The sequence below is a fragment of the Choloepus didactylus genome, chromosome 2 (assembly GCF_015220235.1).
Source record: "Choloepus didactylus isolate mChoDid1 chromosome 2, mChoDid1.pri, whole genome shotgun sequence".
In the NCBI taxonomy this organism is placed as follows: domain Eukaryota; kingdom Metazoa; phylum Chordata; class Mammalia; order Pilosa; family Megalonychidae; genus Choloepus; species Choloepus didactylus.
Genome location: NC_051308.1, coordinates 148,702,450 through 148,718,938, shown reverse-complemented (window position 1 = coordinate 148,718,938; position 16,489 = coordinate 148,702,450). Strand labels below are relative to the sequence as shown.

Here is a 16,489-nt window from a genome sequence, read left to right as displayed (position 1 = left end):
AAAATCAACAGTGTATTTATTAAGTAGGGTGATTTATTGAATATCCTGTATGTAACTAGTGTAGATGTAAGACTATAATTTTTGGAGATGAATGCCCATAAAATTTAGAACCCTTTGCAAACTATTGAAGGAACAAAGTTAATTCCACTGTGTCCAGAGTGCATGATCCTAAGATACTTAAAAACTAAGGATGAAACACATACACACACACACCCCAAACAAATGTCACCAAAATGACTTTATAATTTATGTAATATGTATTGTATGTGTATAAAACTTTGTGTTTCAATGAGTTATTTTTAACACCCTATTAAAAAACAATTGGTAACATGGAGAATCTCTGGGTTTAGAATAGAAGAGAGAGTTCTGAAAAAGAAGAATAGCCCATGGGAACTGACACCAAGGATAGATTTGTTGAGAGACGTGGATTGCCTAAAATATTTTCATTTTAGGAACAGCCTGCATATTTTATCCTTGCATATTTAAGACAAGCCAGTTAGATTTATTTGAGCAAACAAGCATAATATTATATTAAAAATGTAAATAAAGGAGGGATTTTATTAAGTCACCTTGGTGTAGGAATAAATTCTTTTTTTATGCTTTTATCATTCATTTTTTAAAAAATTTAAAAAGCATTATATACCCATTGTAACACATTTAAGGGATACTTAGGTAAATAAAGTAAAAATCCAGGTCTATTCCCACTTCCTGGATGTGACTGCTATTAATAGTTTGGCATGTATCCTTCTAGAAAATACGTTTTCCTAGAATAGAAGTTTTGATTGAGTGGAAAACAAAAATCTTTTGGACCTGGAGCAGGTTTTTGAGTGGCAGGATTGGCTTAGATAGTGTCTTTAGTGGTGTGTGTATAGTATCTGAGGGCTGTAGGCACTTGAGTTTGAAAAGAGTTGCCTATAGAAGGGTGAGTTTTACATAACGAGAGGCAAGAGGATTTAAAAAAAAATTGTTTAGGGACTAACCATGCATGCTCAACTAACCTTACTTTTTTTCCTCTTCTTCTTTCCCTTTTATGATAAGGTGTTCTTTCTCCCAGAAGCCAGATTTCAAGTAAGGGCTATTTATGCTACATTTAAGCTATGTTATGACTTTTGTGGTTAACCTCTGTAGTACTCAGAATTCTTTTCATTTGGCAAAAGCCCAACACAGACTGGCTTAAAAGCAAAGAAAGGAATTTATTGGCTTACATGACTAAAAAGGTCAGGGATAGGCTTTGCTTCTGCAGCAGCTAGATTCTGGTACTCAGAGAAGTGTTAAAAATCTGTCTCTTCTCTTCTCTTGGCTTTGCTTTGCTTTTCCTCTCTTTTGGTTTATTTCTCAGGTAAGCTTTTCCCACATAGTGACTCTGGGATTATGTCCTCTTACCTTAAAAACGTCAACAGAAAGAAAATGTATCTTCTCAAGAATTACAACAGAAAGTTTAGGATTGACTTTCATAGGCCTGTCTTTGGTTCTGTACCTATTCCTTAATCACTGGCCTGGATTTATGAGGACTGCATCAAATGAATACTCCTGGACCTCAGTATGTGGCCAGCCCCACCACAACCACATGTCCATGACAATGGATGAGCTGTATTTTAGGCCATGCTAGGCTATACAGGGATAATAACTTCCAAATTCCAGAGTCTTTGTACAACAAAAGCTAACTTCTCGCTTGTGCAGGGTGACACTTGCCAGCAGCTGCCTTCCGTGTGGTGACTCAAGAATCCAGTCTGTTTGCACTTTCATCACAACAGGAGGCCTGCACAATTGCTTCAGCAGGGAATGAGGGAGCCTGGAGGATTGTGCACAAGTTCTTAAATGCTTCAGCCTGTTAGTTATACAGAGCTCATAGTCCATTATACAGAATAAGCCACATACTCCTGCCTAACTCTTGGAGGGCTGGGAAATAAGAGAAATAACATGGTTTTTTGATGAACGGTCTGGATTCCCATAGTATGTCTTAAAGCTGGTAATTCTTTGCCCTCAGAAGTTGCAGTTTGATTATTTTCTTACAGTGGTTTAGCTACCCTGCTATCTGCTTCTGTATTCGCGTCTGAGTAAGTTCTGGGACAAGCCAGACAGAGAAGAGCATCCTGGTTCAGGCATTCAGGCTATTACCAGAGAGACTGTTATAGACATACATCTACCCCAGTATGCATATAAGGGTTACTGTGTTTCCTTTGGAACCAGCACCGGAGATGTGCACTGGGAGCATGGGCTGGCTCTGTGCTGAGCTGGGAAGGGAGCTGGAGAATGGCCACCAAAGGCACCATGAGGTTTACCTACTATTTTTAAGTTGCCTTTTTCTTGATTCGGTGCTTGCCCAATTACTGCACCCCTTCAACTATTTCCAGAATTCTGAGAGATGGTTCTGCCAGGATTTAATTGTTACTTAAAACTTCTGTGGGAACAGAAAGAACCCTGGAGAGTCTCACTTTGCCATCTTGGTGATGTCACTCCCTTTGCATATCGTTACCATAGCAGTGATTACACTGTATATTGTGATTATTGGTATATATCCATCTCCTTTCAGTCAAGTGGCAGCCTCATTTGATGGTTCCTTTTTCATTTGTGATGTTCCCAGTGCCTTGCACATTTCAGACAATTGTATTGTAGAATGAAAAAACTTCATAGAATAAGTGAAATTAATCGATACATTAATCTCAGAATAATTAAGATAATAGATCTTTTATAGTATTTCTTTGAAAGACTGCAGGGTCGTGTGTTTAAAGAACAACTTATAGTTTAAAGCAGTGCATCTGAAATTGTTATGGTGGACCAGTTTTTTTTTTTTTTTTTTTTTTTGTCATCACTTTTCCAAACCATGTTGCCTTTGCGAAATACAATAAAAATTTAATTACTAGAAAAAAGAAATGAAATAAAAAGATACATTCAAAATACAAGCCCTCATTTTTTTTTAATCATCATTTTATTGAGATATATTCACATACCATGCAGTCATACAAAACAAATTGTACTTTCAATTGTTTACAGTACCATTACATAGTTGTACATTCATCACCTAAATCAATCCCTGACACCTTCATTAGCACACACACAAAAATAACAAGAATAATAATTAGAGTGAAAAAGAGCAATTGAAGTAAAAAAGAACACTGGGTACCTTTGTCTGTTTGTTTCCTTCCCCTACTTTTCTACACATCCATCCATAAACTAGACAAAGTGGAGTTTGGTCCTTATGGCATTCCCAATCCCACTGTCACCCCTCATAAGCTACATTTTTATACAACTGTCTTCGAGATTCATGGGTTCTGGGTTGTAGTTTAATAGTTTCAGGTATCCACCACCAGCTACCCCAATTCTTTAGAACCTAAAAAAGGTTGTCTAAAGTGTGCGTAAGAGTGCCCACCAGAGTGATCTCTCGGCTCGTTTTGGAATCTCTCTGCCACTGAAGCTTATTTCATTTCCTTTCACATCCCCCTTTTGGTCAAGAAGTTGTTCTCCGTCCCACGATGCCGGGTCTACATTCCTCCCCGGGAGTCATATTCCACGTTGCCAGGGAGATTCACTTCCCTGGGTGTCTGATCCCACGTAGGGGGGAGGGCAGTGATTTCACCTTTCAAGTTGGCTTAGCCAGAGAGAGAGCAAGCCCTCATTTTTTATTATTAGATTCATCAGATGTTAAATTACTGTTAGCTTATGTACTTAGTTCATGTATTGGTAACAAAGTCTGTGAGCCTTTACTGGTCCATGGACCATATTCTGAGAAGCACTGGTATAAAGCACTGTGGTAAAAGCTGTGCCAATATTATTTCATTTAATTCTCATAGCTGTAGGAAGTAGGTACTTTTTTCACCATTTGCAGATGTAGAAACTCGGGCACAGAGAATATGTATATGTATTGTCACATACATATTTCACAAAACATTGAGGATTTAAGCCCTGGTAATCAGTGTGGCCCCACAGTCTGTGTACTTGTCTGTGTCTGATTTCACAAAGATGAAATGAGTTAGCATTCTAGTCTGAGACTGTCAAGAACCAACATGGATGAAGAAATTAACAGTTACAAGTTGGAGCATTGAGCAGGTTGGTTTAATTAGTCAGCGTGTGCCATATATTTTAATGAGATGAAGACTAACATAAGGCAAAGCCTTAAAACATAGTGACTAGAACTTCTGTTTGGTAAACATCTGAATGTATCCTTTATGATAAAAATAATCATTTGCCTGAAAAAAGAAAGGTCAAGGGGTGACATAATGACTTTCATATAAAAGTGAGTTATAAAGGATGGTAACCAATTATTCTTTTTTAGGCTTAGTGAGTCATCATCTGCTTACATTTTACTTTAGATAATATTAAAGTCCCTGCTTTGTGAAACCAAGTAGTGTTAATTCTTTAAAATGTGCATCTTTGTTCCATGATCCAGTTTCACATGTAGAATAGAATACTTTGCTTCCTCTTACCTCTTTTATTATTTGATAGCATAATCAACCCAATTGTTTATATATACATCAATACAGAAATAACCTTTTTTTCTACATGTATCAGTATTTTAAGAACAAAATGTTAAGTAATTATCAAAAATTATGATCATGTTGAGCTCTTAAATTGTCTTATATCATGATATCTTGTCTTATGATATTCTTGATTTAATGAAATTGGAAATTTTAGAGTATTTAAATTTCATTGACAGTATTAATTATTTAAAATTAAATTTAAAAACTCTACTTCCTATAGAAACCTGGTCAAGAAGTACTGTCCAAAACGGTCATCCAAAGATGAAGAGCCAAGGTAAATTGTATAGCCTGTTTACTGCCTATTAAAATTTTTTAAAAGCTTACATTTTTTTATTTAGTAAAATAAATAATTATTCTGTTGGCTTTCTGTAGAGTTTTTTTAAAGCTTGTTTTAACCAAAAAAATAATTAGTGTTTATAAAAGATGGAACTACTGTTTATCTCTTATAAGGATCAGTACTTTAGTGGGCTTGACTGGCAGTTTTTTAGAACAGTACAAGTATCAATTTCCAAGTAAGGTGTAGACTGGGGCTCCACTTGAGTGATTTAGACTATAGAAGAAAAAGATATTTTCTCATACTTTATTCTGTAATTGTCAGCTTTTCAGACTTTTTTATTTTACTTTTACATATAGTAAAGCAATTAGGCTCATTGATTTAAAGGAATAATGAAAAGGATTGAAATTTTCAGGGTAATTTTGTCCTGGAATAAAAAATTAGCAAACTCTGTGGACTGCAAAAGACAAAAAAGGGCTAGGCATCAAAACAAAAACAAGATTTTGTATATAACTGTCAGTTGTTAGGATTCTCAGGTTTAGTGTTAGTAGAGTACTATCTGAGCTAACAGACTTCAACTGTAAGAGTGTTCCACAGTGTATTCAAAGTGGGATATTTACATATTAATAGTGATTGTCTTTGTTTCTCTCCTTTCCACACACATATTTTACCCTTAGTTTTGCCTCTTCTATCCTCTTTTGGTGCCAACTGTAATGGCACTTCACTTCCATTCAGGATGTGGGCAGGCATACAGGCAGCTGTGTCCAGAGCTGATAGCAAAGTTGTTTTGTAGAGCAGCCATCAAGATGCATTTGAGTGGTATGATTGGCAGGTTCTACCCTCGAGAGCAAGCACATCATCTCTGCAACAGGTTCAGCTGCCAAGCCTAGGAGTCCAGTCAAGTTCATTCCCAAGCTCAGGCCAGTCATTTGGCAACGTAAGAGATTCCAGTATGCCAAAAGAGCCTGCAGGTAGTATTCTTACTCTTTTTTGACTCCAGATATTCCTTTGCTTAATATATAAATTAAGGCTACTTGAAGATACACATGTACAACTTGAGCTTAATTCAGGATTCTTTCCATTTTAAGTTAAGTTAGAATATAGCTGAGGTCAGGTTGGGTGTGTTAAAATTTGTCAAGTGCCAGGCTCAATCCATACTTCTCAAAAAACATTTGTAATGCAAGTAAAAATAAATTTCACCATTTTAAAATATGTTTTTTTGTCAGGTTTACCTCATGTATAGCCTTTTTTAACATCCTTAATGAGTTAAATGACTATGCAGGACAGCGAGAAGTAGTAGCAGAAGAAATGGCGCACAGAGTGTATGGCGAGTTAATGAGATATGCTCATGATCTGAAAACTGAAAGAAAAATGGTAATTTTTATAATTCTTATGTAATTATAGAAGTATATGAAATTTTTTCACAGAAATAAAGTAATTACTTTGCTTTTTAAAATGTGTATTCAGCATTAACTGGTTTTATATTTCACTAAATTTCTTTTATCTACATATTATCTCAACATATTTTTACTAATTTATGGTCCTTTTGGATTTAAGATCACTGTTTTTATTTTCTAGTTCCCATGAGATGAGAATGGTTTTACATTTTAAATGGTCGGGAAAAAAATCAAAAGAAGACTATTCCATGACTCATGAACATTCTATGAAAATCAAGTTTCAGTGTCCATAAATAAAGTGTTATAGGAGTAGACTTGTACGCATTTGCTTACATATTGTCTGTGAATGCTTTTGTTTTGCAACAGGAAAGTTAAGTAGTTATGACTGGAGCCCTGTGGCATAGCCTAAAATATTTACGGTCTCACCCTTTACAGGAAACATTTGCCAACCCCTTCCAGACAATTTTTATTAAGGATATAATTGATGTATTTAAATAATATCCTATAAAATGTATTTTAAAGAGTTTTGCTTTAATAATAATCTCTTCCTAAGCCTCGATAAAGTTAAATAATTAGTACTTTGAAAATAATAAAATGAAAAGTCTTTTTGGGATGTTAAGACTTTCTTTAATATTTAAGTGTAATTGTTATTATTTTGTTTGTTTTGTTTTTTGTTGTTATAATCTTTAGCATCTCCAGGAAGGACGAAAAGCTCAACAATACCTTGACATGTGCTGGAAACAGATGGATAATGTGAGTTTTAGTATTTTCATGGATAACATAAAATTTTGTACACCAATTTGGCCCAAAGTTCTCTTTATATTTTACACCTATTTGAGTTTATTGTATTTAAATATATTATTCATAAGTTGACATAGCCAGTAAAGTGTAAATGCATAATGTGAGGTCATTTTTGTCATTTTTCTTTTTCATGTATTGTTGCATACTGTGCCAGTTTGAATGTATTATGTCCCCCCAAATGCCATTATCTTTGATGTAATCTTGTGTGGGCAGACCTATCAGTGTTAATTAGATTGTAATTCTTTGAGTGTTTCCATGGAGATGCGCCCCACCCAACTGTGGGTGATGACTCTGATTGGATAATTTTCAAGGAGGTGTTGGCCTGCCCATTCAGGGTGGGTCTGAATTAAATTACTGGAGCACTATATAAGATCAGACAGAAGGAGCAAGCTGCTATAGCCAAGAGGGACACTTTGAAGAAAGCACAGGAGCTGCAGATGAAAGACATTTTGAAGATGGCCGTTGAAAGCAGACTCTTGCTTGGGAGAAGCTAAGAGAGGACAGATACCCCAAGTGCAACTAAGAGTGACATTTTTGAGGAACTGCAGCCTAGAGAGGAACGTCCTGGGAGAAAGCCATTTTGAAACCAGAACTTTGGAGCAGACACCAGCCATGTGCCTTCCCAGCTAACAGAGGTTTTCTGGACACCATTGGCCATCCTCCAATGAAGGTACCCTTTGTTGATGGACACTTTGTGGCCTTAAGACTGTAACTTTGTAACCAAATAAACCCCCTTTTTTAAAGCCAGTCTATCTCTGGTGTTTTGCATTCCGGCAGCATTAGCAAACTAGAACACATACTTTCACCAACAATATAATCCTCAGATCTTTGTAAACATTTAGAGAGATTCTTTGTGACTTTGCAATAGTTATTATAAAATACTGATAGAGAATAGAAGGGGATAGAAGTAATAGGGAAACCGTGCAATGTCTTGGAAGACCATTTGACTGAGACTCAGAGGAACTAGTTTCTAGTTCTGTACTTTTTTCACTAGCACTTGAGTTCTTTTGACTTCATTTTTAGCATATGAAAAATGAAGAGAGTAGATGAAATGATATGTTTCTTCTAGTTCAGTGATTCTGTAATTCTGTACTTCTAGTATTGGGCTTCTGGTCAGAGATCCATCCCATTGTAGGAAATAAAATACTTTGTAGAGCAGAATTATATAAGCATAATAATTATTTACTTAAAAAGTTTTGCAAAGGTACTTGCTAATGTGGTTTTTCTTAAATGTTCTGGCATTTGGTCTTTTGAAAAGATGATGTATACATGGAACACTGTGATTTCCTTTGCTTAAAATACTCTAGGAAATGATCTATTTGGTATTTTTGAACCTTCAGGTTAGCAAGCCATTTACTGTTTACCTACATATTTCTATGTTGTTGGATACTGAAAAGTCCTGCTAAAAGGACTTTTTCATGTTAAATTAATCAGTTTAGTCTGTGTTATTGAAAAAGGACTTTACAGTTGACACAAAACAACTCATGGATATACTTGAACTGTTTTCAGCTTTTTTTGTTCTCTTTTCAAAATGCATATTCAAAGCTTAGGTTAAATTTCTGTCATTGATAGAAGATTCTAATCACCAGTACTGATTGAAAATTCTTACCTGATAGTCTGTTTTTCTTTTTTGTTTTGATTTCCTTTCTAATTGGCTTCAGCAAGACTTTTAAGGAGTATTCAAGTTTATTACATTTTAAATTGCTTTAACTAATGAATTCTGCCAACTAATGAATGTGTGTGGATGTGTGTGTGTTTTCATTTGCACAAAATAATAGACTCCTACACACACGAGTCATTGGTCCTTTAAAATTGGTGTTAGCAAAGAGCATTCTTGCTGATGTATGCTGACTTGTCTTTAGGACAACTGGTAGTTTTTAAGCAAAAGTTATAGAGATCATAAGTAGAAAATAAACATCAAAGAAATGTAGGATAGATTTCTTCAAGGTGTTAAGAATACTATGAAATAAAGGTGAGTTCAGCTCAACTCATTTATTGAAGGTGTCTCTGACATGTGCTAGGCCCTGGAGGGACAAAAGTAACTATGGCATAGTTCTTATTTTCATGGAGCCTGCAGTCTAGTGGAGGGAGACAGGCTGACAAAATATAATTTCAGGGTAATATGTAGAAATATGTGCAAGATCCCATTCCTTTACTGGTTCCACGTCTTCCTGTTTAATTAAAAAAATGAAATTGATAGAATTTTTAACATGTTTGAATTAATTGAGAGGAGATTTAAACAATTGGGAGAGACAGGTGGAATTAGTGACAGAATATTGAAAATGGAGAAAAAAATTTTCAAAAGACACTTTAACCCTGCGTCTTAGTTTTCTGGCTGCTATGACACATACACATGATGGTTTGGCTTAACAGTAGGATTTTATTGTTTCATGTGTTCAGAGGCTTGGAAGGTCAGTAGAATTCTGGCTGGCTGGCAGTCCTTGGGACCCTTGGCTTTCTTGTCACATGGCTGTGTCCTCTCTCTTCTGCTTCCGTTGACTTCCAGCATTTGGCTCCTTCCCATGGCTTTTTTTTTTCCTAAAAGTCCTTCAGTGATAGGATTAAAAACCATCCTGATTCAGTTGGCACACCTAACTAAAAATAATATCTTCAAAAGGTCCTATTTACAATGAGTTCACACTCACAGACATGTGGATTAAGATTAAGAATGTGTTTTCTGGGAGCAGGTAACTCAATATGCCATGCCCAAGATAAACAAAATATGCAGAAAATATGCTCAGGGAGCACGGGGGCAGAAGAGAGTAGCCTGTAAAGGAGATCTTGAAGGAATGGTCAAAGATTAAGAACATAAAAGTGCCAGAGATGCCAAATGTATCAGTTAGGAGGCTCCAAGTAACACAGCACACAAGTTTATAAGAACCCAGCTTAGAAACAGAGCAATTTCAGAGTTGGGCAGTAGCTTGGTGATGTCACCATAGCTGAAACTCCTTGCCATCTGTCTACTCTTCCATCTTGACCATGTTGGCTATTTTTCTCAGGCTTGTCACCTTATGGTTGACAGATGGCTTAAGCAGCCAGGCACCACATCATCATTCACCTGCATCCAGAGGCAGGAAAAAGGGAGCATTTTTCTTCCATCTGTCCTTCTTTATCAGGGAAAGAAAACTTGTTCAGTGAACTTCCTCATGGGTGCCTTGGCAGGATTAGATTACTTGCTCATACCTCAGCTGTGGGGAGACTAAGAAAGCAAGTATCTGCTGTTTTTAACTTCTATACTAGGAAATGGGCTCTGCTAAGCAAGGAAGAATTAAGAGAGGAGTAACAGTGGCTGTTGATTACTTTGCCACACAAAGGATGAACAAAAAAGAATTTTTTCTGGAGTGTATTCCTAAATTAAGATACAGCTTTTAGGGAACAGTTTTTTTAATATTATTGTACTAGAGTTTCTTTTGTGGTTGCACAGTAATTATTGTTACATAGGTTTTTTTTCCCCCTGCAAATAATAAGACAATTAATATAAAAATACTTTAATAAATAGCCTCAAATTACACCAAAATTAGTAATCCATAGCTACTCAATTTGAAACAGCTCTGAACAGAGCTTCAGAGAATTAAATGTGGAAATTTAATTTTATTCTTCATAGGAAAGTGACATTCTGTATACAATGCATATCCAGATATTTTTATGTACTTTGAATAAATTTTAAGTATCTTATTTGATATCACATACTCATCAAAATACTAAGTAAAACCTACATTTGCAGAATTTTATAAAATATTTCTGAGCACATTTATTTGAAAAAATTGTGCTTGTTATACCAATTATATGGCAAACTGAGCTAAATCACAAACCTTTTGACTACAAATACGTAGATATACCAGCTAAAATATTTTTATTGTATTTTAAACTCAGCCGAACTAACTGAAAGAACAGGAAATCTCTACCTACTAGAAAATAGGGTAAACTGAAAACCATATCATTAGGTATATGAGCTGATACAGTGGCATACTGGGAAAATGGAAGTAGAAGTGTTGGGGTGTGGTGATTTACTGGACCTGGTACTTGCTAAGGGCTTGGGTTTTAATACTGATACGGGGACATAGATTAGATTTTACTTGTGTATGTTGAGGGGAGGTGGAATCAAAACCCCTTAGTAGAGTTTGAGCCTTTGAAGGACCGTAGACTGTAGTGAAAAGGGGACTATAAGAATTCTGCCCACTAGCAAAGGGAGACATCAGAGAAACTTATATCTGTCTGAAGGTCAAAGAAAAGGAGGTATCCTGTGAGAGCTTTAAACCCTTTGACCTGGTAGTCATAAAATTTAGAATCCAGATTTTCACGGACTGTAAGGTTTTATAAGACAAGAAACTCATTGAAACTAGTTCTTAAAAGGAAGTTAAGCCTTTTTAGGTTTTAATATATTGAAATAGCTAGAAGTAAAAACCTGAAACTGTCAAACTCCAACCCAGTAGCCTTGACTCTTGAAGATGATTGTATAACAATGTAGCTTACAAGGGGTGACAGTGTGGTGGTAAAAACCTTGTGTATTGCACTTCATTTATCCAGTGTATGTATGGATACTTTAGGAAAATATCCCCAGAACTGAGAGTTGTGAATTACCAGATGAAAAGATTTTCCAGGTGCACAGTTGATCCACAGCAAAGCATATCTTCATGAATTTCAGAACACTTAGGAGAGAAAGAAAAGATTTTGCAGTCTCCAGAGAGGGAAAAAAAAAACAAAACAAAAAATAAACATATTATATTACAGAGGATAAGAAATCAGAATGGAATTGGACAACAGCCACACTGCCTCCAACTAGAAGAAAGTGAAGTACTACCTTTAATTTCTGAAGGACAGAGATTTTAAACTTAAGAGTTCTATACTCAAATTATATCAATTAAAAGTGATGGTAAGGCATTTTCAGCCACGAACACTCAAATTATTTCCCACCAACCTTCCTTTAGGTGACTACTGCTGAATATGCTCCAGCAAAATGAAGAAATAAACCAAGAAGGAGAAAGATATGGAACTAGGAAATAGGGGATTCAAATCAAGAGATAAGTGAAAGGAATCCCCAGGATAATGATGAAGGGAAATCCCAAGATCAGAAGGCTCTGAAAGAGATTTCATCAAGAAAATAAAATGGATAGAATTCCTAATATGCTTGAATTAACTTAGAAGAGTTAAAGAGCTGGAGGAGACTGGGATTGAACTTAGAGATAAGTACATTGAAAATTGAGTGAGTAAAAAAAACAGATACTTATTCATTCCAAGATTTTAGAAAGTATGCAGGAAAGGAAAAATAATATGGTATATTCCACCATTCAGTTGTGAATAGCTTTGACACAGTCATAATAATTTAAAATATATAAAAAAGACCAGGTTTTTTTTTTGGGATACCTGGCAGAAACAACATAAAACCACTTTGGAGGACCACTTCCACATCCCAAGTCGTCTTGGGGTCCCACTGAAAAAAAAAAATAAAAAAAAAAACAAAGGCAAATAAAAAGCAGCAAATAAACCAAGAAAAAAACAACTCCAAACATACCAAAAACTCTTGCTGAAATGAGCTTATAATAAAAAAATTATAAAATGTGATTTTTTTTAAATATTGAGAGATATTTAATAAATATTCACTCAGTCATGTCTGTGATTTTTTTTTTCTTCATTCTATAATTAATATCTGGTATTTAAGGCACTTGGATTACCCACCCCCCACACCCAGTTTTGTTGAGATATATTCACATACCCCACAAACCATCCAAAGTATACAATCACTGGCTCACAGTATCATCACATAGTTGTGCATGAATCCCTATGATCAATTTCAGAACATTTTCATTACTCCAGAACAGAAATAATAAAAAATAAACCCATATCCTCCATTGTTGACCCACTGTTGGGGAAAGAATATTAAAATATTACCATTAGCTATAGTCATATTTGCAATAACTGTTTTTTGCAATAATTGTTTTTCTCCCATATATCCCTCTATTTTTTTTAATTTGTAGTATTTCATACAAGAACTTATTTATATTTGTAGTGTTAATTGGTGACATACATGACTTTAAACAACCACTTTCAATCAAATTCGGCTACAATACAACACTATTACTTATATTCCCAGTAACAAGCTACCTTCATGTCTATCTATTCCCAAACATTTGACTTCAACCTTGTTAACAATTCTGTACATATTAGGTTAACTGCTACTTGGATTGCTTGTAATAGTAAAATTTATTTTCTATTTTAGAAAGGATAAATTTTACTTTTAATGTGCAATTCATTTCTATACAATTGATAGTGGCATTTTAAACTTATTTCTTAAATAAATTGAATTTACTTCTCAGTATGATATTTTAATTTTTTAACAGAGTAAAAAGAAATTTGAAAGAGAATGTAGAGAGGCAGAAAAAGCACAACAGAGTTACGAAAGATTGGATAATGATACTAATGCAACCAAGGCAGATGTTGAAAAGGTAAGAAATAATCCATACTGGCTTTGATATCAAAATATTTTATAGCCTGAGAGAAGTCACAATGTTTGTATGAGTTTTAGACTTTCCCCAATAGATACACTGCATCTAAATCTAAAATATAAAAATATTTGTCAACTTTAAATTACATATATTATTCTGAGAAGGTAATTAGTATATGTTAATTTCATTTATTGGGGCAAGAAGTTAAGTTTGAATGTGTATTTAGGGACCCAGATTGGAACTATGAATGTGTTTTTCCCTAGAAATACTTTGGGTCATGATGGTTTAGTTTCCACAGTACTTATTTATTATAATCTTTAAGAACACTGTAAATTAAATAAACTTTTGTGGGCTTATCTGAAATCTTGGTTACCATGTACTGGCATTATTGTTTCTGTAGGTCAGTTTGTTTCTGAGTTCAGAAGGGCTAACTACATTTGTAGAACCTGGAATTAGAATAATATGGTGTTGCATTCCTAGTATGCGTCACATTTTAAAAAACACTCTAATATAAAATTATTTATTCCTTGGAATGCTGTAGGAAATTGAGTTCAATTCTTTGTTTTTTCCTGTTATTTTAGTGGAATTGAGAAATTTGTTTAGATTCCCCTCCAGTAAACCTAAAATTCATGATTTATGTTGGTTAAGTTTGTATTCTAAAGTTGTCATCAATGTAGATAATTTGAAACTCCTTTGAAAAGCATTGCTTCAAGAAGATATGGAGATGAACAGAACTATATTCTAAATAAACATTCCTTAAAGTACCTGTGGTTTTGTATAGATAGAAATCATTGTAGAATGTTACATTATTCTCTTCTATTGAAAATAAACATATTCTCTTCTATTGAAAATAAAAATAAACATTTTGTCATTATTTGGTCTCACTATGATTCTGAGTTAGAGTATAAGGAGATAATGCTTCAAGAAATGTTTTACTAATTTTTTTGATGGTCAAAAATATTCCTGAAGGTAGTTGCTTTTCTCTTCTGATTAAAAGTATACAGTTTCAGGCCATAATGTTGTCATCTATTTAATTCTAAATGATATCAATAGCTTGGGAAAAGTCAGTGAACTTACCAACTCATTATTCTCTTGATGTCTTGGTGCTGGCTAATCTGTTGATGCACTTGAGTTTTAGTATAACTTTTAGTAAAGTAAATTAGCTATGATTTGTTTTTGTTGTTAATGATTTGGGCAAATTTGCTCCCAGGCCAAACAGCAGTTGAATCTGCGTACGCACATGGCTGATGAGAATAAAAATGAATATGCTGCACAGTTACAAAACTTTAATGGAGAACAACACAAACATTTCTATGTAGTGATTCCTCAGATTTACAAGGTAACTTTTAGAGATATATGAAGTTAATCCTGTTTTAGAGTTGTAAAAGATAAGTCTTTAAAGTATAAAACTTAACTTTTAAATCTCAGGCATCAGAGTGTTTCTAGATTCACTAGTCATCAGCATTGGTGATAAGACATTTCTCTATGATTATGGATTTGAAAAGTAAATTTTTCCTAATTATTAAATCACAATTTTCTATAGATTTATTTTTAGTTTTATAAATAGTCCACTAAGACAATAGCATTTTTTAGGTAAATTTTAGTACTGTATCGTTAAGTATTTTGACATAATGTAGGGGGGCTCATTGAAATTGTGTATTGTAATTTGCTCTTCTAGAATTGGGATGTGATTTACTGATACCATACCAGATTTGGCATTAGTATAGGTGGCAGAAATCAGTCATTTAAATTGTTGTTGCTAGCCTGATTTTTGCCTGCTTATCTTTCTCACTCTGCCAGATCGTAAATGTAATTTAGGCCTTGAGCTTGCTTGTGAATCCTGTCTGTTATCACTTGATAACAGTTGGCCATATAGCCTCAGGTGACTACTCCAGAGTTCTCATGAGGGTTAAATTATGTTACTGCCTGTTTTAGAAAGAAGATAAATTAAAGAAAAAGGGGTTAGTGTAAGAGTGTTGAGTGAGGTAATATATGGTAGAGCAGAGCTTATATGGAAAGAGTGTAAGTCCAAGTTACTTCTTTTTCTTTGTAAGTAAAGTTAGGAGTACAAAGGAAGCACAGTGAAAATTGGTGGATGAGGATGGGTACCAGGTTCTGGTTGTTTAACCCAGAACTTCAAGTCTGCCAGTCCTCACTATGTTGCTTTTTCAGGCTTATTGGCTAAGCATGCCGATTCTGAGGAGACTCTAATTTAGACATAAACGACTTTCTGTGTTTTGAGACTGGATGCTTTTGTTTGGATCTTGGTATAGAATAGTCTTAACATTTTGTGATGCTAGGAATTCTTTTGTAGAATTCAGGTCTCCAAATAAACTCTTCGGCTTTGGGAAATAATTAAAGAGGAAAAATGGTATGAGGGGTATAGAAGTTTGGGGACTTGAACAGTGTAGCTGCTTCTTAGGAGAGAGAGAGGCCAGGGTTGGCAAATAGGAAATGTCAGAAAATACCTTTATTGGGCTTCATGTGCCCCAGCATATTTCATGGTGGTATGTGTCAATGAATTTTTGAGTTGTGAGAATACCGTATATGTCCTCTTTGTCCTTGTGCCCCAACCCTTTGATTATTAAGTAGTCACCCTGAGCTGTAGACTGTAGTAAGTCTAGGTACCTGTTGATACACGAACAGCCATGGAGCTTTGTTCCTATCAGATCTTACCAAAGTATTCTGAATTGACTTAAAGAATAAGAGGTCTCAGACTTGTCAATAAATTGTTTGGGAAAAAAAAAAAAAGTTAGCCCCTGAGTTCTGTCTTCAAATGAAATTTTTCCTGAAAGTATTAAGAAATAAAAAAAACTGCTCTGATAGAAGAATGAAAGGTGGAGTAGGCGTGAAGGGCAGGGAGCTGGGAGCCTGAAAGGGGTCCTTTAGTAGGCTTGAAAACCAGTGGCTCCAGGTTTCGGTATGTACTAAAAGCCTTTATTTTTTTCCTTTCTTTTGCTAATTAACAGGCCTTAGGTTTTAAGTAGTGTAAGTCTGTAGCACTTGTTAAAAGATATTAACAACTGTGTAACTATCAGGGTAGAAATTTTTTTATTTTTTTTGGTTATTAATCTTCAGAATGAAAAGACAATTTAA

General features: G+C 34.8%; 1 protein-coding gene across 4 annotated transcripts in view; it reads left to right on the top strand.

Moving 5' to 3' along the window:
- The window catches only part of FNBP1L (formin binding protein 1 like), a 132,023-nt gene that overhangs the window by 89,719 nt on the left and 25,815 nt on the right, over nt 1-16,489 (top strand). For all 4 annotated transcript variants that reach the window (XM_037826616.1, XM_037826614.1, XM_037826613.1 and 1 more), the window contains exons 3-7: nt 4,699-4,752; nt 5,979-6,126; nt 6,840-6,902; nt 13,289-13,393; nt 14,604-14,732. In XM_037826616.1, coding sequence (XP_037682544.1) covers nt 4,699-4,752; nt 5,979-6,126; nt 6,840-6,902; nt 13,289-13,393; nt 14,604-14,732 — 499 coding nt within the window. The remainder of the gene's footprint in view (nt 1-4,698; nt 4,753-5,978; nt 6,127-6,839; nt 6,903-13,288; nt 13,394-14,603; nt 14,733-16,489) is intronic.